The sequence below is a fragment of the Diadema setosum genome, chromosome 3 (genome assembly GCF_964275005.1).
Source record: "Diadema setosum chromosome 3, eeDiaSeto1, whole genome shotgun sequence".
NCBI classification, from domain to species: Eukaryota; Metazoa; Echinodermata; class Echinoidea; order Diadematoida; family Diadematidae; genus Diadema; species Diadema setosum.
Window position 1 is genome coordinate 16,636,583 of NC_092687.1, and position 23,973 is coordinate 16,660,555.

Below are 23,973 nucleotides of genomic sequence, written 5' to 3' on the forward strand. Positions count from 1 at the left end.
ATCTATGCATGCCTTCTTCTTTTGTTCTGCTTCCTTGAGCCCTAACTCATGCATTCTTATGGTGACTCTGCCATGTCTTCATCCTTGTTCATTGCAATTTGTTATATATTTCGAAAATATTCTTATTTTTCATCCCGATTATAATAAATTCTGAAACTCTGTCTTCAATACAACTAAGTCATAGTTGTTCAAATGTAAAAATCTGAAAATCATCCGGAAGTCTCCTTTAATTCCCCGGTCGGGACCCCTGTCTCAAGCCAATGACGCTCCCTATTAAGATGAGCACGTCTGTATCTTTATCTTTGAATTAAAACAGTAAGTTAAAAAATAATCGCAGGGTCCACCTAGATGGAGAATGACAACGGAGAAAGGGCCCGGGACACAAAATTCCACCCAACCAATTTTCCCACGCTATATGATAGAAACGTGCCTGCCTGACGCGCCCCAAAGCGGGTTGATATCTATAAACTTTTTTTTTTTGACGCTTTTTATAGCCTTTATTCAGACCAATCATATAAACCCGCTCTGCTGACGCGCATATAGCGCCCTCTTCGGCCACCTACGAGCCTGTAGTAGACATGGTTTAAAAAGCAAACCCATGCCACTACAGTATACTAGGTCTATACTAAAATAATAAGTCCAGATTGCAATGATGCACTCTCGTACCTTTATTGAATTACCTGGATAAATCAGAATTTACATCAGTTGATTGTGATTTACTATGCAGTTTTATATCAAAAGGATTTCATTTTCGTCAATTCTGGAAAAAAGTTTGTGAGGTGAAGACATCATTACCTTACTCATTTTAACTTCTAACATGTACGCGGTATGCAGAGTGTATAGGCCTATAACTGAAATCCTCCTCTCGGCTGAATCATGTGTCAGTATCCAATTATGAGCCCGGGTTGCACACTGATGAATATTCAATTTGGTTCAAGTCGGACGAGATGCTAATGAATTATTTTCACACTCATCTATGTTCTTTAGCCGTGTACAAACCAGTGCCACCTTTTCTCGCAGCCATGTTCACTTTGCTAGTCTTACTGGACAGCGTTTTCAGTGGTCACCCGCTCCTGTTGGAATATACGCGCTCTCTCATCTTGTAGTCTTGGTCATACAATCTCACTGATGAGTGTCACCTGGTCCTTGTACTTCAATAGTGTTGATATGATGGGACGCAAGACTGTCTTGCCACAGTTGGTGTTTTTAACGGCTGGCTCTGAGAATCTAGCTACGAGTGGTTGTATGAGGTCTTTCGTCAAGTCAGTCCCAAGTGTGTACTGCAGGAAGAAAATAGGTATTCACTCATTCATACAATGATATGAAATGGAAATCTGGTATAGCTCTTTAGCTCTTCTGGAATTAAATGCTGACAGAGTCAACCCTGCATATGTGACCTTTTGAATCACAATAATGATTTGCTTTATATGGCAGTAGTGGAATCAAAGAATGCTTGTAAGCAGGCCACCACAGAACAAACAGCTTCAATTCACTCTGTAGGACTATAGGCACGCAAATGTTACAAAGTGTCTACAAAGTGTCTTACCTATAGGCGCAATAACCAATGGTAATGGGGATGATGAAAATGTTGACAGTGGTTATGGTGGTGATGGTTCTGATGATGATGACGGGATGGTGGTGGTGGTGATGATCATGATGGTGCTGATCTTGGCGAGGATGGTGCTGTTTTTGATAAGGATGACGATGATCATGGTGGTGATGCTAGTAACTATGGTGATAGTGATGATAAGGACGATGATGCCGGTAATGGTGTTGGTGATGCTAATGATGATGACGACGTCTGTAATGGTGATGATGGCGATGGTGACAATGATGATGTTGGTGTTGATAAATGATGGTGATGGTAGTCCTGCTGATGGTGATGTTGGTGATAATGATGATGATAATGGGAGATAATGGTGATGATGATGGTACTAATGGTGGTGATGATCAGCCGTAGGCATGGTAGGTTTCATTGGTGGTGATTGCGGTGATGATGATGGTAATGTTGGTGGTGGTGATGATGAGAGTTTTGATAATCATGATAGTAATGGAAATGGGAATGAGAATATAATGGTGAACATGATAAGAATGATGATGACGATCCTGCTGCTGCTAGTGATGATTATGATAAATAAAGTGAGTTCACTATTAGAGATACCATCCGTCTCGACTCACATCTCGAAAAGTCTCGTAGATGGCACGAAAGGCTGGCGTCTTCTCGCTGTGGTATACTCCCCTGCTGCCATGGAGAACGGCAATGCCCTGCTGGCTTGCTCGGTGGCAGTTTTTGTAGGCGCAGTGGTCGGAACGGTAGTTCCACTCACATGGGTATGGAAATATTCCCTCTGGAGTAATTAAGAAACGAACAAATTTGAGCACAATGAACCCTTAACATGCCAAGACTTACAGCTTAAAGATATTGTTTACCATTGGGAGCAGTGATTAAAAAAAGGTTCGAGTTATATCATTTTGATGCATATCACAAAACATCAACATATATAAAAAAAAAAAAAATCGCAATAAACCCTAACTGTAGACGGTTTAGTTCAGAAACAACTTTTGTTCACATTTTCAATGATTAATGTTGATTATACTGATCAAAATTTCTCATGTTGGTTGTTTCTATCCTTAACTCACCTTTAGAACTATTTGTAAGCACCAAAGTTGGGTCTTTCTTTCATCTGCAAATGGTAAATAATGCCTTTAACTTGAAAAGTGTTTTTTTTTTTTTTCAATCAGCAGCCAGTAATCTATTCGCACTTGACTTCACGGATAATTAAAACTACTAAGGGGTTGTCATATGCTCATGGTGACACAAATGGGATTTGATGGATTCAGTAACCTCTATCTTTATTCACTGGTGGTTTTCAGTTCAGTTTTCCGACGTCTGCCCTGCGTATTTTTGTTCGTCTTTTTTTTCTTTTTTTTTTTTAGATTTAGATTTAGGCACCTGAATCTGAAAGCAAAAAAGATGAAGCTGACTAAACATAAACCTTCGGAATCACAAACCTTATCATTTTCGAATAAACAACCCTTCCGATTACTTGACCTTTTTCGGTTTCGGATAAACAATGCTTTGCAACGGTGAACCTTATTTCATTTTCGTATCCACAAACATTCGAAATAGCGAACCTTATTTCATTAATGGAATTACAAACTTTCGAAAGACGAACGTTCAGAAGAACGAACCTTCGGAATAACAAACTTTATTACACTCTCGTAATTACGAACTTTAGGAATAGCTAATCCTCGGTAAAACGAAACCTTCGAAATAACAAACCTTCGGAGTAACGAACCTTTGGAATCACGAACTGAAACCGAACTGCAACCAAATCTTAAACCATCACTTTTCATACTTTGTTGTTGTTGTTATTGTTGTTCAAACTAATCGTGAAAGTAGAAACAGCTTAATGTTATCGCTCAAAATAAGGTAACATTTAAACGAAATTGGAGAGATAGCATCGTATTTAGCAAAATGCTTTTGCGCGTGTGATGAGATTTTACTATAAAACAACATAATATGAAGGGTTTGTTTGCAAAAACCGATAAATCCATTTTTGAAGATTTTGAAGTACGATTTCTGTCATAAAGTACAAAATAATACCTTTTAAATGATATACTGGTCACTACATATAAAGGTATATTTTTGAAGTTATGGTCAAAAGAAGCAAACATTTTCTTATTATTCTCTTTATTTTTCTTGACCTTTAATCGCAAATATCTCCATTTGGCAAATATGGACTTATCGGTTTTTGCAAACAAACTCTTCATATGACAATTATGAGCATGATATATTGATATAATATACGTGTGTTTTGATCACTGCTATATACTGCATTTGTTCGGTTATAAAGAAATTTGTAGTGATATAACGAAACAAAACTGACGGTCCCGAGGACTTCGTCATAACGGGACTGCACGGTATTGCCTTATATAGAATACCCACAGAATATTTGCCAGCTCACACATGTCACAAGCAGACTGACTAGGCCTATAATATGAAGAGATAAGTTATTATATAGAGATTATCTTACGAGGATAGAAGTGAAAGAGGATATTGAGTAGATCTTGGTCTCCCCACGTGATCTTGAGCTTGTACTCGTGGTAGTATGGTACGATCTTCTTGGTCCAGCCAAAGCTCCTCATCCGCGTCAGGTTCATCAGCATCACTCCGGAGTTCATGCCCGTCTCACCGTAGTACGGGTGACGGGCAAAGCGATTGTACCTGGAAAAAGGGTGAAAGGCGGCAAAGTTGGTAATACCATGGGTATCAATGCAATATGCATGTATTTTTTCAACGCTTATGTAAGAGAGCGGCTTCGTTTCTGTCTGTGTGTGTGATTGTGTGCTATAATTTCTTTTATGTTCTTTTCTTTCTCAGGCAATTTGTCTTGTCGTTTCGTTTGACCATTACTATACTGCTCATGAGGGGAACTGCATTGTAAAAAGGCATGTTAGCGGTTCTCTCCATTTCCGACATATTTTACTTGATGTGATTCAGTATTCATGTCTTTAAACTATGTTTTGTTGTATATCTTATTGTAAAATAAACTAAGATGAACTGCACTGATTTTGCGTCAACATGCAAAAGTCATATCGAACTCTACATTTTTGATAATATGCAAATGTCATATTGTACTGTATTATTTTTGTTGGAAATGATATGAAATGAAATGGGTTAAGTGTCAATGGAATTACAGTCGAACCATCCAGTTTTTCTCAAGTTTATCACATGCTGACAGCGTAAACCTAATTTTACACGGACTATCTATCGTTCTGATGGATCAAGAGTAAGCTTTCAGAGTGGCATTTTGCTCTACTTACCATCCTATATTTTTGACCTCGTATTCCGGGGACATCGCGGCCAGTTGCGTGGAGTTGAACTGCCTGAAGAAGTCGTAGATTTCGTCCACGGGGCGGATGAACAGGACGTCGGTGTCGGCGTAGAGCAGGGAATCCACATCGACCAGGAGATCCTGTGGTTGAAAAAGAAAATTACATGCAAATAATAAACGATCAATAAACTCACTTGATACCTATATAGCAATACTCCAGAATCTTACATGCTTTGTACCGGGAGATTAAACGCCATCAATCAATTAATTTTTTGTTGTCGAAAGTTTTTGTTTCGTTTCGAAGTTTTTTTATGTGGTTTTGATGCCATGTTTAGCAATGTTTGTATTTTTTCCACGCACGAGGGCCCCACATGACTCTACAAGCATTATCTTTTCAGTGGTTTCCTCCGTTTTTCGCACAATGCTTCCTGATATTTCACTTATATTACTTCAGTCCCATTACAATGCATCATTACTGTAAGTTTTCAATTATTTTCGTTTACTCTGTTCTTCCACATTGCTTTGTTTACATGATTTCTGTCACTAAAGAAAGTGAGATGAATATTATGATATTGTCAAAAAACGAGGATAAATTTGAATAGAATAGAATAGAATTGAATCCCCAAGTGGGATTGACTCATTTTTTTTTTTTTTTTTTTTTTTTTGCTTTTGATTAGCACTAGCTCTGAGAATATACACCGCAGAAAAAGCCTTACTGGGCTTTATCGAGTTTATGACTGGCAAAGCTATCTGGAGACTATTCAGTAATCGAAACATAAGAGGGATTAACTAATCCTCCTTATATCCGCGATCATCTCAAAGAAAGTGGGTCATTTTGGGTTTCACACAGAAACAGAATTTCGCGGTGAACCGCGTGGAAGGCATCAATGTCTATGTGAGGGAAGAGCTCATTAACTTTGAACTTTGACTCTTGACCTTTCACCTCGCTCACCGGTAAGAATAGTCTCTGAGTAGCACACATCTTAAAGACCTTTTTCCATTCCTGCTGATCTTCGCCCGATGGGAAAGAAATACTGTAGAGGTCAAAGGTCAACTTGCGTCGGTAGGCAGTTGGCCAGGCATTCAGCTGAAAATACAATCAGCAAGAAATCTTGCTTATAGCTACTCTTTCTATCCACCATCATGATGTAAGCAAACTTTGGCCACATACATGTATTGTTAACACGGTAGAAACCCCTATTAATAGGCATCTCCTGTTAATCGTCGGGACCGGCTGTTTTCTTTTGTTACATGGGAGTTTCGTTGTAACGAAATAGGCAGTATTTTTTTTTTTTTTTGATATGAAGATAGATAATGGTTGTACATGTATACATTGGGACATAAATTTTACTTGGTTGTAACGAGAATTTGTCATGACCGTGTTCGTTATAACGGGGTTGCACTGCATGAACTTTACTGACCTGTATGTGTGACATTCAAAGTCGGTGATATTTTAAAATAGGGATCTTGAAAGATGTTGAGCTCCAATAGTGTTCACCATGTAAATTAATTCCAAGATATTCGAGAACAAATATCAACATATTAATAGGCCTTTCTGGGCTGGCTTAGTCTTACGCTTTTGATTTGTATACGCAGTATGACTTACCATGTGACTCACAGTTCAACTTTGTCGGTTGAAAAAAAAAAATGAGTAAAAACCTAAGCCATGTCCCTCGTAGCACAGTTAGTGCTCCCACGCACCATATACATCAATTAATGAAGAAGTTACTATACCACCCTCCCCCTCCCCCCAAATCAAAATGGAAATTTGCTACGCCTTTGCCTGTGAAAGTCTAACACAGTATTTTGCACGTGACCTTTGACCCTGCATTCATCATACCCGTGCAGCGATGCCCGGCTGGAGCTCATCCTCAGCAAAGATGTGGAAGTGTAACGGCCTCCGCGTGAGAAAAGTCGCCGTCTTCAACATCACTAGTGTCTCATTAGTCCTGTCTCCACAGCACACCACCGAAAGGTTAATGCTGAAGTAAGCGACAGAAAAAAAAAGAAGAAATAATGTGAATGGCAGTATCACAAATAACTGCTAACGTCTTGTGAGTTAGGCTATCTAGGCCATGCAACGAGTAGGTTATCATAGTTATGTAATGCTTTGGAATATGTAACGGTCTTGATCTCGCTTTGGCCTTCCCCCATCTGCTATTCTATTTACTGAAGTACAAGAGTACCTCTCTCCCTTCCAAATCCCTTCCGTCTTCGGAACTGTCGCTTCTGTTATCTTTTACTTCGGGACCACTGTCCTCGCTCCACTGACCTGATCTGTCCATGCCCTCAAATTTACTTGCCCTCAGCGAATTAGGTCAAGGACTAAGTTCTTAGTCCAAGCCCTGTGGCCAATTATCTTTACTCTCTTGAGGCTTGGTCGCGTGCCGCCCACTGCAGGCAAGGTCCAGGGATATATACCACATGTTAACCCCATAAAGCCCAAGGGGGGGGGGGGGGGGAGGCGCCTACCAAAGTTGCCACTCCTACGCCCTTTACCCGATTTCAACGAAAATTGGCGACTTTTCCTAAAATTTTATTGCGAACATTAGCATTTTTTTTAATGTATAACTTTGCTGTATACGATATTGCTGGTTGCCATGGAAACCATAAACTGACAAGCATACAGATTTTACATGTTTTTCTGTTCCAATTTCAGTTCAACATAATTATAGTAATGGACGAAATGGGGAAATGGGGCTTTTATTGCCTGTAATTAGCTAAAAGACCAAAATGTGAAGTAATCATGGTTGTGAAGTACACTGAAATGGTCTTCTTATTATTTTCTTTATTTTCTATATGACATAGGCATCAAAAATAGATATAATAGAAATCATTGAAAATAGAGCATTTTCCAAAGACTACCTTTTTATTTTGGGTCATTTTCACTGAAATTTTGCCTGTAGTATCATTTGTCCATCATATTATCAATCTGCAAACTAAAAATTCTAATATTGTGGAAATATAAAATGTGATGCCAAATGTACCTCCTAAACAATACATCAATTAAACATCAAACTTATGGCATAGGTCTCGTATATTTCTTCATACTGTAATGAATAGCGCCCCATGTGTTGGCCTTGAAAATTTTCAACCATAATGTATCTAGTGAAGGTTGACTTGCTTTTTCTTTGTGGCAAATATAAAAATGATTGCGGTATAAAATAGAAACATATCGTCGGTCGCATTACGAACCGGCGAATGTTCGAATTTGCGCGGAAACACGATTACGAGATAATCACGTTTAAAGAATCGGGACTTCTTTAAACGTATAAAAACGTGTCTTATAACCACACATTGATGATAATATTACGAGAGTGATGAAAGCGGAATTTTCTGCTTTGTTTGATACTAAATATTACTTTGTAGCCACACCTGGGGCTCTGTGGTAGTGATGCAAAGTGCGTTTGCCGGTTCGTAAAACCCCCCATTTCAGCGTTTTACGTATATCGTGTACTAAAGAGCGGGCATTACGAACCGGCAAATGTTTACATTTGCCGGTTCGTAAAACCCATGCTCAACACGTGTGGACGCAGCGAGTGCGCATTACGAACCGGCAAATGTAACATAAAATGGCGCGTATCATAACACATTCCACACGCTTAGGTGGTACGCGCACAGTGTAATGTATACATTTGCCGCTCTAGGTAGTGGGATTGTGATTCATTCATGTTCATTATGTTCATTCATGTTAATTGTATCATAATCATGGATATTAGGAAAGTGTAACAAACACCACAGTTATTTTCTCAAACTATACAACCTACCTGTACTTTTACACATTAATTGTTGATGCGAGTAATGTTATCAAACTGTGCAATGGGTTTTTGATTGGATGAGCACCGTTCTAAAGTGTGCCTGGTAGTCACTGCAGGGCTGCCAACTCTCACTCATTGAGAGTAAGACTCACTCATTTTGGTCCTTTCTCGCTCTAATACTTGATTTCATTTGCATGCATTTCTATTGATCTCACTCATTTTGCCTCCTAAATCATAGCATTGGCCAATGGGGGTCTCACTCTCAACTAGTTTCAAATGTTGGCAGCCCTGTCACTATCTATAAATAAAGTGTTAAATTCATTACCAGTATCAGTATAGGCCTATTGAGAGAATATAATTACACCCATACAAACACAAACATACACAAACACACACTATACACGCACATACCAAAACCAGTAAACACACTTGAACCCACACACACAACCTACTTTCTTTACACATTAATTGTTGATGCCAGTAATGTTATCAAACTGTGCAATGGGTTTTTATTGATTACTGGATGAGTACTAAAAGTGTGCCTGGTAGTCACTGTCTGTAAAAAAGTGTAAATTCATTATCAATATTGAGAGAATATAATTACTCCCAGTAAACACAAACACACACTATACACGCACATACCAGTACACACACTCGAACACATACACACATACCCTCTTACAAAGCAGTCATAATCACCTCGTTCTCCAAATTCTAGGTATCTGTGTCTCTCTAACTCCTTTTTTTTTCTGTTCTCTTGTTCTTTTCTTTTGTTTGTTTTCTATTCACCAGTCCCCAAGTTTGTGAAAAATTCTGCATTCTATCAATTCAAAATGCACTATACCACATGTGTGTTCATAATTACATACAGTAACTACAAAAAAAGCATTCTCCTCAAACTTCCAGATATAACCTGTAAATTAGTGATTTTTTTTTTCCATTTTCGACAGCTCACAATAATTACATTGTACACTATTATTACAATACATTATATTACAATTAATACAAAATAAATGTGACATTCTCCATGATACTTCACAATGTAATCTCACTTGGAAATCGATGAGAAGTTAGGCATTTGTTGCATTTCAGAATTGTGTTCTGACCACTATAAAAGTGGTGCAATAACATACAAAATACAAAATTCTCCCAACACTTCACGAGGTAATCTGACCTGTAAATTGGTGAGAAGTTCTGCATTTCTTCGACTTCACAAATGTATTAGAGTAGTACGCATGTTAGTCACAAATAGTGCAATAACATGATCAAGTGTACCATTCTCCTCACACTTCACAAGGTAATTTTGCCCAGGGTTGAATTAATGAAAGTGAAACCCAATGTGTTTATAAACACGAGTCTACAAACTTTAACAGTCTGCCAACTACTGGACTGATGGGAGGAGAGTAGTGTACGTCATTTGTCTCTTTTTGCTGTCCTTAGGATGGGGGCAACATGACAAAGTGTTAATAACATGTCTGGCTAGCCATTCTCTTTCTAGGACCAGAATTTTCAAGGCATGATAATATTGTCTGATAGACATTCTGTCATTTTCACTGAGGCAATCATAGCCGAAAGATTTATGGTTACGTGTTGAATCACATCTTTTATAGTTAAAATGTGTTCTACCATCTACAAATATTTCTGACTTTTTGTAGGCTTCCCCACTGTTCAGCTTTTCTTTGACAATTCTGTTTTAGATTCCATGAATTTTTTCATGACAACTGAAGATCTATCAGGAATAGAACTGATATCAGTACCTACAGATTCTTCCACATGAAAATCTTCTGGCTTTGCACTGACATCTATCTTCCACTCCCTCAAAAGCCTGAATGGCAGTAGTTTCCAAACTTGCAATGAAGAGACAATAAATGGAATACATACTGGAACACTACACTTTATTTCTATTGTTTCTTTTATATTTGAATAAAGTCCTCCCGAAGTGATCAAAATTGGTCAATTTATGTGAAACTGTGTTGAAATTATTGAAAGCATGTAGAAAATATGTAACACTGAAGATAAAACAATTACCAGAAAGTATTACAAACTTGATCATGCAACAAGTCTATATTTGTACAAGGCATTATGAGCAAGAAATTCACCAATAATTCCCTTTCCTTTCCTTACAAGAAACATGTAGTTTGCCTAAATGGTCTTTATTTTAGAAAAGTTGGTCAACAGTTAGTGCACTAGATATAATAATGTAAATACAACCAGATGTATACCCACAACACTAGATAGAGGGCACTACAAAATACATACAGCATATGAATATGCTGGACTTCCATTACACTTCACAAACATTTTTCTATTGCTTTGGACTGTGTCCGGTTACCATCAAAATTGGTTCTTCAATGTCTGACAGGGACATTGCTTTCTCGAGATTTAACAGTTTTCCATCATCCAGCAAGGTTCAGTATTCTTTGTAATCTGAAATAAGAAAATTAAAGGAGTGGAGGACTTAGTCTGCTTTCAAATTGAAATCAGGTACACCTAATGCAAGGAAAACAAATATATAATTTGATGAAACTGCCAAGTCTGGTTGAATAATTGTTACTGTACTTCATTTACTGTTTTTTTTAACTATTGTTTGCAGAAGACAAACTATTTTCTTTAAATTTTACAGGTTGCCTGCCACAAACTTTTTTTTTACAAGAGTGAAGGATAAAAGAAAAAAAAAGATAATCAAAGTATTTATCACATGTTTAGATTATTTTACATTTGTTATTGGAAACTTAAGTTTTGGCTCATAATTGCTTTTTTAGGAATTTACACCACACAGACAGATAATGCAAAAAATACAAACAGCAGTTATACAATGCCCTGAACTTCTCAACTCCAGTTGAATTACCTTCAGTTTCAAAGGTAACATTGCTGCGTTGTTTCTTAGAATGCGGACACCACATTTGTTTGTAGAGGCTCTGCTTCTGTTGCTGCTGCTGCTTCTAGCAGTGTTGCTGATGTTCCTGGAAGTGCAGATGCTAAAGTTGCAAATAGAGGCTCTGCTGCTACAGTGGTAAGTAGAGGCTCAGTTGCTACAGTTGTAAGTAGAGGCTCTACCACTGCTGTCGTACGTAGAGGCTCAGCTGCTAGGGCTGTATGTACAGGCTCCGCTGCTGCTGCTGCTGCTGCTGCTGCTGCTTCAAGCGGTGCTGCTGATGTTTCTGGGGATTCAGCTGTTACAAATTGACGTTGAGGCTCTGCTACTGCTGTCGCAGGTAACGATACTGCTGGGGAAGTTTTAAGCAGTCATCGATGAATAAATTATGTTACAATCCTGAGGGTAGAATCAACAAGATTTATACTAGATATACATGTACTTGCAAACATCTATCATGGACACTAGAATCTACAGTGTATTACATGCACATAAAGCAAATTATCAGTAATTGATTTTGTTTTGGGACTGAGAAGAGATGTTGAAATAATACATTGTAAGCAAAATAATCAATATCAGACTTTTAAAGGAAGGAAGTGGAAAGCTAACAGTCTTCAGCATCTTACAGTCATTACAAACTGCAATATAATTACAACATTCGTTTTATTCATTACACAGAATTGAACATTTATATTGAAATGGCAATGCAATGAAAGTACATTGTACCTACATGATACTATGCATAAAAATCTCTACATATTTTAAAATGAAAAAAGACATAATATATCTTGATAAACTTATTGATGTAGAACAAATCAGTAACTATGTATTCAAATTACCTCAGGCAGAAAGAGGAATGCTCTCATCATCTGACATCCTACGTCCATCCATGGGCATGTTGAAGACTTGAAGCACCCTCCCTTTCCACCAGCCATTTTCACTTCTCATATGTACGCAGGAACCTTGCTTCGGTTTGGTCCGTTGAGCATGATAGAGGTCACTTGAGCTGACAGGATTCATAGAACCATCCCTCTTCCACTTGACAAGAACATTTATGCCTATGGTGGTTCAAAAACACACAAAAAATTGTATGGACAATTTCAGTGAGAAATTTGACAGTTGTTTCATACACTATGTGATAAAACATTACAAGTACCTGCAAGTTTGAAAAATGTGAAGAAGAGTATTTCTTAGAGCTAAAGCACAATTTCAGAAGAAAAAACAAATAACAAAAGGAAATTCTTTACAGGCAATCAACTACGACATTTTGTGAGACAAAATGAAAATAGCTACAGCCAGCATACACGTACCTATTTGAAATGCAAATTGTCATCAAAGTCTGCTGATCTCTGAAGGACATAGTAATTCAGGTGCTATTGGTCCAGCTTTTACACCTTGGGGTTGGCAAAGGTAAATAATGATAACTGCTACACATTCTTTGATTAGAAATGTGATGTCTTTCACATAAAAACCTAACAATCTTATACACAGAAGTGCTTGTTTCTTTTTTCTCTTTTACTACATTGAGTAGCAGTCAACATTGATATACATGTATGAAATAATTACAGTAAGGCCATTAGAAACTTGCCCCAAGTATGCTCAAGCAGGTGTCTAGGGAAGAGCTTGTAATATCAACATCAGCCTGTCCTCACAAGGTTAATATCTACATAAGATACTTGACAGTAGAGTTAGATAAGATCAACATTACAGTAAAGGTACATTACCGGTACATTCCAGATATCAAAACAGTGATTTCAGTCAAATGACATGGTATTGTCCAATCATCTGTTCCACTGTAAGTAATAAATGACCTATTCCATTCACCTACATATTATGTAAACAGAGAAATGTTTGTGAATACCTGGTTCCCGGTACACTTTATGGTCCACAAGTACCGGTACCATAATCACTTGTTATGAATCAAACTTACCATTATATAGGCAGAGGGAAAAACATCCTCATCACCACTACTCTCTGTGGCTGTACGTAGAGGCTCTGCTGCTACAGTCTGAAAGGCTCAGCTGCTACGGTTGTACGTTAGGATCATGCTGCTACAAATGTAGAGTTTTACGGTAGCATACGTAGACGCTCTGTTGCAATAGTACTGTCAGTAGGCCTACTGTAGTATGTAGAGGCTTCGCGACTACAATTGTATGGAGAAGTTCAGCTGCTACAGTTGCACTTTACAGGCTCTGCTAATGCTGCTGCTGCGCCGAGAGGTGCTGCTGATGTTCCTTGGATGCTAGCTGCTACAGTTGTAATGATAGCGGTGCTGCCTTTGTTTGTGGGGACTCGGCTCCTGCTTGTAGTGGCCTGCTGCTCCTAGAAATATCCCCAAGATATAAATAAGGAAAATCATGTCTGTGTTATCAGGGCACAAATAGGACAACTTACATAGAATAAAATCCTTGGATATAGGCTTATACTTGTACATGAGTGTTAAAAAAACTGTGAGTACCGGTACCGGTAATCAACTTCGTTTAATTTTTCTGAAAGTTCATTGATATCTGTACCGGTAATCAAAATAAGTACCATACAGTACCGTACCGGTGAATACAACCTCGATCTAGAGCCTATAAATTTACTGTTTATGATTTTATGGATCTATAGTTAGACAGTAAAGGCCTTTTCTTGCATGCTTAAGGAAGCTATGTAACTATAACACTTAACACTGTTAAACGCTAAACAGTCTCATCATGCAATCTCACTCTTACTTAGGGCCTAAATACTATTTTTTTTTTTTAATGCGACAAAATGAATCTTTATTGAAAACAATGATAATCATTTATTACTTAGGGCCTATTTACAGTTCTACCTGGTTATTTGCAATTGCTACACGATATTTTTTTTTTTCAGTTTATAGATTCTACTATGCTTTAGTTTTAAAAAAATGCATCAGGGTTGTATGGGAGGATTGCTTTATCTCTGACCAAGAATAATCAAGGACCCCTGTGGTGGCTAGGTGTAGGATCTAAAAGGAAATGAAATACACATGCAAGCTACTTTTACATGATATTGTCGCGCAATTCTACTTCTCTGATGTAATATTTTATGATTACACATTAACCTGCCCCGATTATCATTACTTTTGTTTTTAAACAGAAGATTAAATAACAAATGAGCAACAAAATGCACCTAGTAGTTACATACCAGCACAATTCCGAGTGCATGGGACTGATGGTGATGACGAGCCCTCGCTCGCGGCCTCGCAAGCTCCTCGATTCGCCCCACATACCTCACGTGTGTTACCGTCTGAGCAGGGATTTTACGAACCGGCGTATACAAACATTTGCCGGTTCGTAATGTCACAAATTGCAGCATTTGGACATTTTGAAAATTCGTCATTACCAAAAATAGGTGTTTTCGTGAATTTTGCGATTTGATATTTTGGGGATAGATAGAGTTTGGTATGGACATTCAAAAAATGGAAAAAAGTGAATTTTGAAAAATTGACCCAAATTCGAACATTCGCCGGTTCGTAATGCGACCGACGATATATACTCGGGATAATGAAATATAAAGAAAAAACATGATATTATCATATTTACTATGTATTTCTTCATATTTTGGTTTACGGCGCCCTCAGTGGGTGACCTTGAAAATTTTCAAATATTGCATCACGTAGAGTATGAGTTTCTCTACCCATATGCCTTATGATGGTGATACATTACAGAAGTTATGAGGGGCACAATGTGCCCCCTTGGGCATGTAAAGGGTCAAAATAGCTTGGGCTTTATAGGGTTAAACAAGGAGATGTAAACAGCTGAAGGGTATAAATATCGACTCTGTTACACAAAACTCTAGAGATTCGGCCAAGAGATTCTGTTCTGAGCTGTAACACTCATGCGAGTTGGGATTATCAATAAACTTGCTGTCATGTCCGGAAGACATTGTGTCCCCTCTACTTACGAGCTGTTCTCTCACCTGAGTGTCCGACTGAACTGCATGCTGTGTGTGGTGGCATGCTTTGCGGTTATACACACTAACTGATAGCGGAAGTTTCCTGCATGCTCATCAGATGTGGGAAATCCTTTCGTTACAATACTTTCACTGGTTTCTGATGGCAGCGTTTTACCAGTGCTTGATTTCAACCTATTATATTTAGGTTGAAATCAAGAACTGAAATCAAGAACTAAATGTTTAAAATCAAACATACAGAAGTCTGATTTGAAAGATTATATCACATTAGTGGTGTGCTGACAGTAACCGAAATGAATTCAATCGTCGCGGGGAATTCATGCTTGCGTGGTTAAAAAAAAAAAGCCCCCAAAAGCAACATTGATTACTTCATCAAAACCAGTCCTTAAAAAGCTAGAACGTTTGCACCAATGCAATTTCTCTTTGCGTGTTTAATTTGTTTGGTTGCTCCAAGAATCTGTTGGCCAGTAGAATAACTTAAGATCATGCATCCTACAAGATGATCTTTTTATCAAATACTTTGCAAGAGCATCTCTAGAAATTCGCGACTAGATTATGCAACTCCTTGGAAAAAAAATAATGTGAAATTTACCGCTTCATTCAGCGATTCGGTGTAGACGATGCAAGAACCTTCAAGGTGCTATAAAAACTACAGCAAGCTATATGCTGATACGCAAGACTCCTTTGAAGATATTTGGGTAGAGTCAGGAGAGACAGTAGTTTTTGTAAAACAACCCAAAATAGAAATAACAAAAAGATTTCAAAAAAATTGTCATGCATTCCTGCCGATCGAGAGACGTACATGATAAAATTATATTACCATATATTCACTATAATGCCATTGTGCATTTCCCATATAGCTTACACTGAGTCAGCTCCTGGCGCCTTCCCAGAATCCCCTGCCCTCTGAACTTCCTGTGGGTTTCCATGACCTTTGTCCACCTGCTGTGAAATGTTTGGAGCTGGTGTCTTTTGTTTATCCTGTGGACACTGGTAGAGAGGTATCAAGAGTCCATCCACCAAAAATAGACACACTGTCTACCATAAATAGCCAATTAAAAGTTTAAAGTTAACAACACTGAAATGCTGGTGCATATTCAATTCAATTCAGTTCAATTCAATTCAATTCAATTCAATTCAATTCAATTCAATTCAATTCAATTCAATTCAATTCAAATTTCATTTCATTTTCCGAAAAGAACATAGACATTTCACTTTATTTGGTAACAGGACTGCACCAAATTTTGGTACGACGGTACCATATTACCAAATTTTGCTGATGTGGCTGCACTGCGGGAGAACATGGTCATGAGTCACACAGCAAATCGTAACAACGAAAAATTTTCTCTGTTTAAGGAAACAAACAAGAAAGGAAAACGTCACGAGTTACAGGGACAATCGGGAAGAATTACGAATGCTGTCATTCCCTGGAAAGCACTTACAGACGGACAAATACACTGAGCAAAGAGGGAAAAGGTAACACTTTTTCGAGTTCATATCATTATTTTTCATAGAGGATTTTGATGAAAATCAATGTATTATATACCATATTAAAGATAATTTAATTGGCTATGAATCTAGTAGGTCAATATAAAGGGAAATTATATGCATGAGTGAACACATTTGAAGACCTGAATATAAGAACGGCCCAAGTCCAATTTTTGGCCAAATTCAGTTTGACATGGGAAATTGCAGCTTATGCATGGCCTCATCTTGTGTATAAATGATTAATACTAATTACCCCCGGAAGTGCCTGAAATAAATGAGTTAAATCTTAATGAATGTAAGAATGAAGGACTTGGGTCATTCTTACATTCATATTATAGCGCCCTCTCTCATCCTTCTCTCATCTCTATAGCAGAATATCATGTATATGATTCAAAGAACGACCCAAGTCCATTACACAAAATGGCCTCTCCACAATTAATGTAAATGTTAATTTTCATAATAATATATGTTCTAATTTGTATATACAATGTTGCCTTCCAATCACAGTTAAATAAAATATTATTGGACAAATAAAAAAGATATGAAGTTTTTTTAAGTTTACTCGAAATGGTCTTCCATGGACTTCGGTCGTTCTTATATTCATATATGCATTTGTTTCTGCAGTCCAAGGCACAAAGTAAAATTTGCAAAAATTGACATGTTGTCTTTCATCTGGATATGCACCAGAGGATAACAATGGTAACAAAAGACCAGTTTAACACAATGAGAGGCATGAATGAAATATCAGACTATCATATCTCTGTCAAATCAAACTTCAAATAGCATAGGGAGTAAGAGCACAAAAATGATTAAATGAACTGTCAGAATATCTGTATTTCATTCTTTTGATTTAATAATTTAAGAAAAAAATATTCAGGAGACAAATTCAAGAGCCAAATATGATTTACAATTTTCCTAATTTGAGAAATCAATTCAAATTCCTATACCATTTTTGTTTATATTGCCTCTTCTGTCATTTTATTTGAATTTGGATTTGACAGAAGATTCTTCATTAACCTCCATTATTTCAGCTTTTATCGATTTTGGGGGATTTAAAGATAGAGATCGTAGGCTTACATTGTTGCAACTTAAGTCATGTCTTTTATTGTCTTTTGGTCTTATTGTTACATGGAATAGCATTTACGCATGAATAACATTTTGTTTTGTTTCATGTTGTCATTGACGTAATGCCATGGGTAAAGAATTAACAGAGAAATGTTATACATTTCTTGTGAAAAATGTGCTATCTCATGATTACTAATAAGGATATAACAAAGGATTGAGCTATATAAGAATCCAATCATATTGTTAATGTGTTAAAAAGTTGATAATCAAAATTGTATCATGCACAGCCAACAGGTGACATGCATTAATCAATGGCATTTTATCCCTCCCTATGTACTCAGCGATCACTAGTAATAGTAATAGTAGTAGTAGTAGTAGTGGTAGTAATACTGATAATGATAATGATAATGTTAATAATAATAATAATAATAATAATAATAATGATAATAATAATAATGATAATAATAATAATAATGATAATAATTTGAGAACAATAATAAAATTATTAATAATCATAATGATAATAATAATAATAATAATAATAATAATAATACTAATAATAATAACAATAATAATAATATAACAATAGTAATATGTTTTTATATAGCGCAGTTCAGCTTAAAAATAGGTTCTCAAAGCGCTTATACAAATTACATACATACACAACCAATCAAGTGCTTTATATTTCATATCTATTTATCCAACCATCGCACATCAGAGACACCACAGCTGCACGTCATGAGTTTGACACCCACAAATCATGCAGCTGACGAGTCATACAGCCCACGAGTCATACAGACCACGAGTTCGGCACTAAGAAAACAAGGCCCACGAGACCAATACATTAAAGGTCCTGTTTACCTTTGGGAACAGTGATTTTAAAAATTGTCAAGATAAGACATTGTGTAGGTCTGTTGTACCATAAAACATCCTGCCATATAACACTTATAACGGGATATCACTATTTCTCTCAATAAACCATAACTGTAGACGGTTAAGTTTGGAAATTATATCTATTATAACTATTGTTCACATTTTGTATATCTTACCATATTCAATATTGAATATACTGGTTCAAATTTTTTACATTAGTTGTTTCTAGCCCTATCTCACATTTTAGAACTATTTTGAAGCACTATATAATGCTCGATTTTGTTCCATCTGCAAATGGTAAATAATATGCCTTTAAGCCCCATGTTGTAATGTCGAACTCGTGACCAGTTTGTATCTAATATCGAATTCATGGGCTGTATTACCCATGGACTTTTTTTTTCTTTTCAATATCGAACTTGTGGGCTGTACTACTCGCTCGTGGGTGTCGGTTTCGTGGGATGACCGCGGCATCACAAACACTGCCATAACATAGTAGGCCTATCTCCCTGTAGCGAGCATGGGTCCTAAATCGAGTTAGTGAAGGTGGTGTCATACACGTGTGTAATAACAATCCCCCTGGTCTCACCTTATCGGGTTCCTCCCGTTGTATTGGAGCTGGTGGTACAACCTGCCTGGCACCTTACGTGTCATGAGGAAGAGAGAGAGAGGTGGAGGATATAATAGGGTATAAGGGCGCGTTTACACCGAGCGCGGTAACGGCAACGGTCCCGTTTGCTATGGTGCTCCAAAAGGAATCATGTCTGGTTCTGTTAAAGTATTTCGGTACAAAATCAACCAAAATGTTATTTATATATCAAAATCAAGACCAACAAAATCACCAGTTGAAGATTAATTTTGTCATGAAATTATTAGCGGGGAAGTGATATTGTAACAAAACCAGTATGGTTCCTTTTGGCGCACCATAGCTAAAAACGGGACCGGTGTCGTTACTGTGTTCGGTGTAAACGGGCCATCTGTAAAGGTTGTAAAGGTTCCGTAAACACATACTAAAACGTTACATCGTAATGCAACGTGGCCCCGAGGCACTAATATCAATCAACAGTTACTTTTTTGTATAGCGCACAGGTCCACCTTTCGGTGCTTGTGGCTTTTCATGAAAAATACATGGATAGGCATACTAAGCATGAAAGCATGAAAGCAAGGAAGAAAACAGCAAACCGACAAGCAAAAGATACCTGATAAGGATGACGCTTTTACCATGGAGTTACCTCCATGCTTTTACCATGGAGTTACCTCCATGCTTTTAACAGAAACCTTCAAAACCAATGTGAAAACGTATTCAGTTTGTTCCTATGGGATTACATGACTATAATCTGTAAAGGTCAGTGACTGACCTTTACAGATTATAGTCATGTAATCCCATAGGAACAAACTGAATACGTTTTCACATTGGTTTTGAAGGTTTCTGTTGATGACAGTTGACGTAACTGAATAGTTATAGGCCTAGGTGGTTCCAAGTTTTGGTTCGATAACTGAGAAAGCAAGATCCCCCATGCATCCATGTTACAATCTTGTAAGAAAATGAGCTTCGTTCGTGAGGCGTTTTCCCTACAAGGATCCTTTTGTATGTGTTCAGGTTAACCGGTTTGCGTACTTAATTTACAAGCAACTCGGTGCTTGAGGTAAAATAGGGCAATAGCCTTGTTGTAAAGAATATCGACTGTAATGTAATCTTCAAATCCCCCCCCCCCCCCGCGGCAGCACAACTATCTATAGCTTGGAAACAAAAATATCAGAGCTACAAATTTAATACAGCAAAAAAAAAAAAAAAATCTGGTATAGCTGCTAATGAAACTTTCCTGTATTTCAACACAAAGTCAGAAGGCATGGCAAGAGGAAAAAAAAAGAAAAAAAAAAAAGGAGATAATAATTGGACTGATACCCGAACACGTGAAGTAATGAAACATATACAGTGACCTCACTCGGGTCACAAAATATTAGAGCTATGTAGCAAAAAAAAAAAAAAAAAAAAAAAAAAATTATGGAGGCAGCTATATAACAAAACTGTTCTGTATTTCAACAGAGGGCAAGAAAAAAAGAAGTTCAGCAATATGGGAGTAATAAGTGAACACGTGCTTGAAGTGATGAAACGTATAGGCCTATGTTCCGCACATTTACAATTCTGTTCTGTTATAGTAGCACTCAAACTCCCTTCGTGATTCCATCATTCCTATAGTATTGGGAAATAACAGCTTAGCAACTTAATCCAACTCTCCCATTTCCCCATTTCTTTTAAATAGCGTTAAACATTAAACATGAATGAACTGAGTGGCCAACCCTGTTGGGATGCCCAGTGTACGATAAAATGTCAGTGCATGTAAACATAATAATTAATATAGTCTCTTGTACCCAATTAGGCTACACAGACATTTGGAAGTACTAGAATTAACCTCATGTAAATCAAAGAGGTGCAAAATCACAAAATATGTAAATCCATCGAAACAAAAGTTTCATATCGAATTGATTTCCGAACTTTCGGAAAAGTCCCAATAAACTGCAAGAGATGGCCGTTTTATAACGGGGCAATTTTTAAAGCATTTCCTACATTTTGCACTGCTGCATGAAATATTGCATAATATGGGAAAATCGAAAATCAAAGTAGGCCTATACATACGTTTAGGGATTTTACATGGAATCAGTTCCCGTCTATATCGTCTTGGCATAAATGCATCAATCTTGCAATGTTGCTGTTTCCTATTTTTCCCTCTCCACCCAGACCATCACATTTAATGAATAATGGAATTACCTTGATCAAAGTTGGTGTAATGTAGGGAAATGTGAGGCTGTATTGCAGGTTGACTCCCTGAGTTTGTTTTTCACATTAGATTGACATATTATTTTACAGACTGTACCAAGATGCAGACGCAGCAGATTACAGACTCACCAAGATGCCTTTTAATTTTTTTTTAAAGCTTCTGCGTCATTCTACACGAGTGGATGATTATTAGATGTCTTGCTGCTATCATGTCATAATAATGAAACTAAGCATTGGTTTTTTTTTTTTTTTTTTTGTTTTTTGTTTTGCCCTGTAAGGGTTTGTGCCTGCAAACTACAGACCAATACGGTTGGCGCTCTACAATTCACTCCAACCCACCTCCACCTTAAGAAGTATACGTTGTGGTAAAGAGCGTATAATCTTTCATCCCTATCATTCCCATTGTCAACCTTAAAAGGGACAGTACTGGTTGAGGTGGGGATTCATGTTTTGAACATTCCTAAGTGAGATAATGAAAAGCCTCTTATGAAATATGAAAGAGCATGTAATTTTAAGAAGGATTCAACGTTTATTTGATGAAAATTGGTTCTCAAATGGCTGAGATATCCCAAAAAGTGCTAATTATAAAAGGCGACATGCCACAACTTTATTAGGATCTCTTTGTTTCACCTTGTTTTTGGATATATCAGCCATTTCAAAACCGATTTTCATCGAATAAACTTTTGATACCCCTTAGAACTGCATGCTCTTTGACATCTCATAGAGTGGTTTCTGAGTATCTCGCAAAACGTTAAAAGCTAAATCCCCACCTCGACCAGAACTGTACACACCATTCTCTCATGAAGCAAGACTTTTTTTTTCTTCTTTCCCTCCCCACTAACGAGTAAGCTCAGCAGGAAATATGGGGAAAAAATTCCGCACGTATATGTGTTTACATTCTCTTCTCGACGATTTTTAAAGGTACAGCGCATAATGGCTAATTGTCAACCTTATCATCTCTCATGAAGCGAGACCTTTTTTCTTCTTCTTCCCTCCCTAACAAATAAGCTCAGCAGGAAACGTGAAAAAAAGAGCAAAAATGACATTCATGAGTCATGACCCCCCCCCCCCATTACAGCTCAAGCTAGAATAGCAGTATATTCCTATTTCCAGAAATAATCATATTCGTTATCGCAGTCTGAATAAGATCCCCTGAACCTTATATATACATTGGCCTGGAAAGATGTTGGTAATGATAACTGTATGCTTTTGTAGGCTTTATTGCCTTTCACACGAAAACAGATATAACGTGTTAAGTCGTGGAATAGCTTAGCTCCTATAAATCCCCGCCCCTTCCAGCCCTCAGACAGTTGAGGGCTGGAAGTAACCCTAAAGTAGGGAAAGTAACCCTAAATGATATTTAGGGTTACTTTACGAGACTAAGTGAAGAGTTTGTTTGCAAAAACCGATAAGTCCTTTTTTGACGATTTTGAAGTACGGTCTCTGTCATAAAGTACAAAATAATACCTTTTTTAATGATATTTTGGTCACTACATATAAAGGTACATTTTTTAAGTTATGGTCAAAAGAAGCAAAAATTTTCTTATCATTCTCTTTATTTTTCTTGACCTTTAATGGCAAATATCTCCATTTGACAAATATGAACTTATCGGTTTTTGCAAACAAACTCTTCAAGTTGATCTCATAATAACAAAGGAGACATTCAAAGAAATATAATTATGTGGTAGCACAAATTATGTGAAATGTGTGCACATTAACCTCATTGGCACAGATAAGGTTGAAAAAAAAAGTAAAATCAGAACAACAATCAAGGGAATTTCATACAAACCGAACATACAATCAAGAAGTCATGCAATAGCATAAAGCTCCCATGTTCAGATGTTTCCATGATTATGCAGTGGCGGATCCAGGCGGAGGCGCATAATGGCGCCCCCCCCCCCTCCCGCTGTAATTTTTGTTCAAACAAAAGGAATAAAATGGGGGCGCGTGCGCCCACTTTAATTTCACAAAGACGCCCCTTTTTTTACGGAATTCCTGGATCCGCCCCTGTATGTTTGTTTTATAACTATCTGCATATCCACTCTTTCTTTCATGAACTTTTTCTTGCTGTTTATCTACGGCTACTTTACGCCCCGCCTTCTCCCGTCGATTGAATTTGGGTTATTTTTCGCTCATTATAGCAGCAAAGGGAACGTCCATACCTCCCTGCAAAGAAAGTTGAGCGGCTCTCGCCACCTCTGCCTCGCGGTCACTCGGGCTACTCTCCCGTTGTGTGTAGCCGTACAGGGCGATCAGACCCACTAGTGATGCCAATAAAAGCAGCGGCTTGAATTTCACTACCATCTTCAGCAATCTGCTGGGCAAAATTTCGCCAAGTACGATGTAGAGAGCTGGAGTAAACAGGGCGAGGTGGTGCGGCAT

At 37.5% G+C, this 23,973-nt stretch overlaps 1 protein-coding gene across 1 annotated transcript; it reads right to left on the minus strand.

Moving 5' to 3' along the window:
• Positions 1 to 1,112: 1,112 nt before the first annotated feature.
• LOC140246652 (glucoside xylosyltransferase 1-like) lies at positions 1,113 to 23,973 on the minus strand. The gene is made up of 9 exons (XM_072325992.1): positions 23,754 to 23,973; positions 19,402 to 19,454; positions 16,255 to 16,379; positions 6,679 to 6,820; positions 5,791 to 5,925; positions 4,828 to 4,979; positions 4,038 to 4,228; positions 2,179 to 2,348; positions 1,113 to 1,280 (listed from the first exon to the last, which is right to left on the minus strand). The coding sequence occupies exons 1-9, from the start codon at positions 23,971 to 23,973 to the stop codon at positions 1,113 to 1,115; spliced, it is 1,356 nt and encodes a 451-aa protein (XP_072182093.1).

Coding starts and splice junctions, on each gene's coding strand:
- LOC140246652 (XM_072325992.1), bottom strand. CDS start 23,973: ATGCCGCACCACCTCGCCCTGTTTACTCCAGCTCTCTACATCGTACTT. Junction 19,455..23,753: donor TCAACTTTCTTTGCAGGGAG/GTATGGACGTTC, acceptor ATGACACGTAAG/GTGCCAGGCAGGTTGTACCA. Junction 5,926..6,678: donor AGCCGGGCATCGCTGCACGG/GTATGATGAATG, acceptor TTGTATTTTCAG/CTGAATGCCTGGCCAACTGC.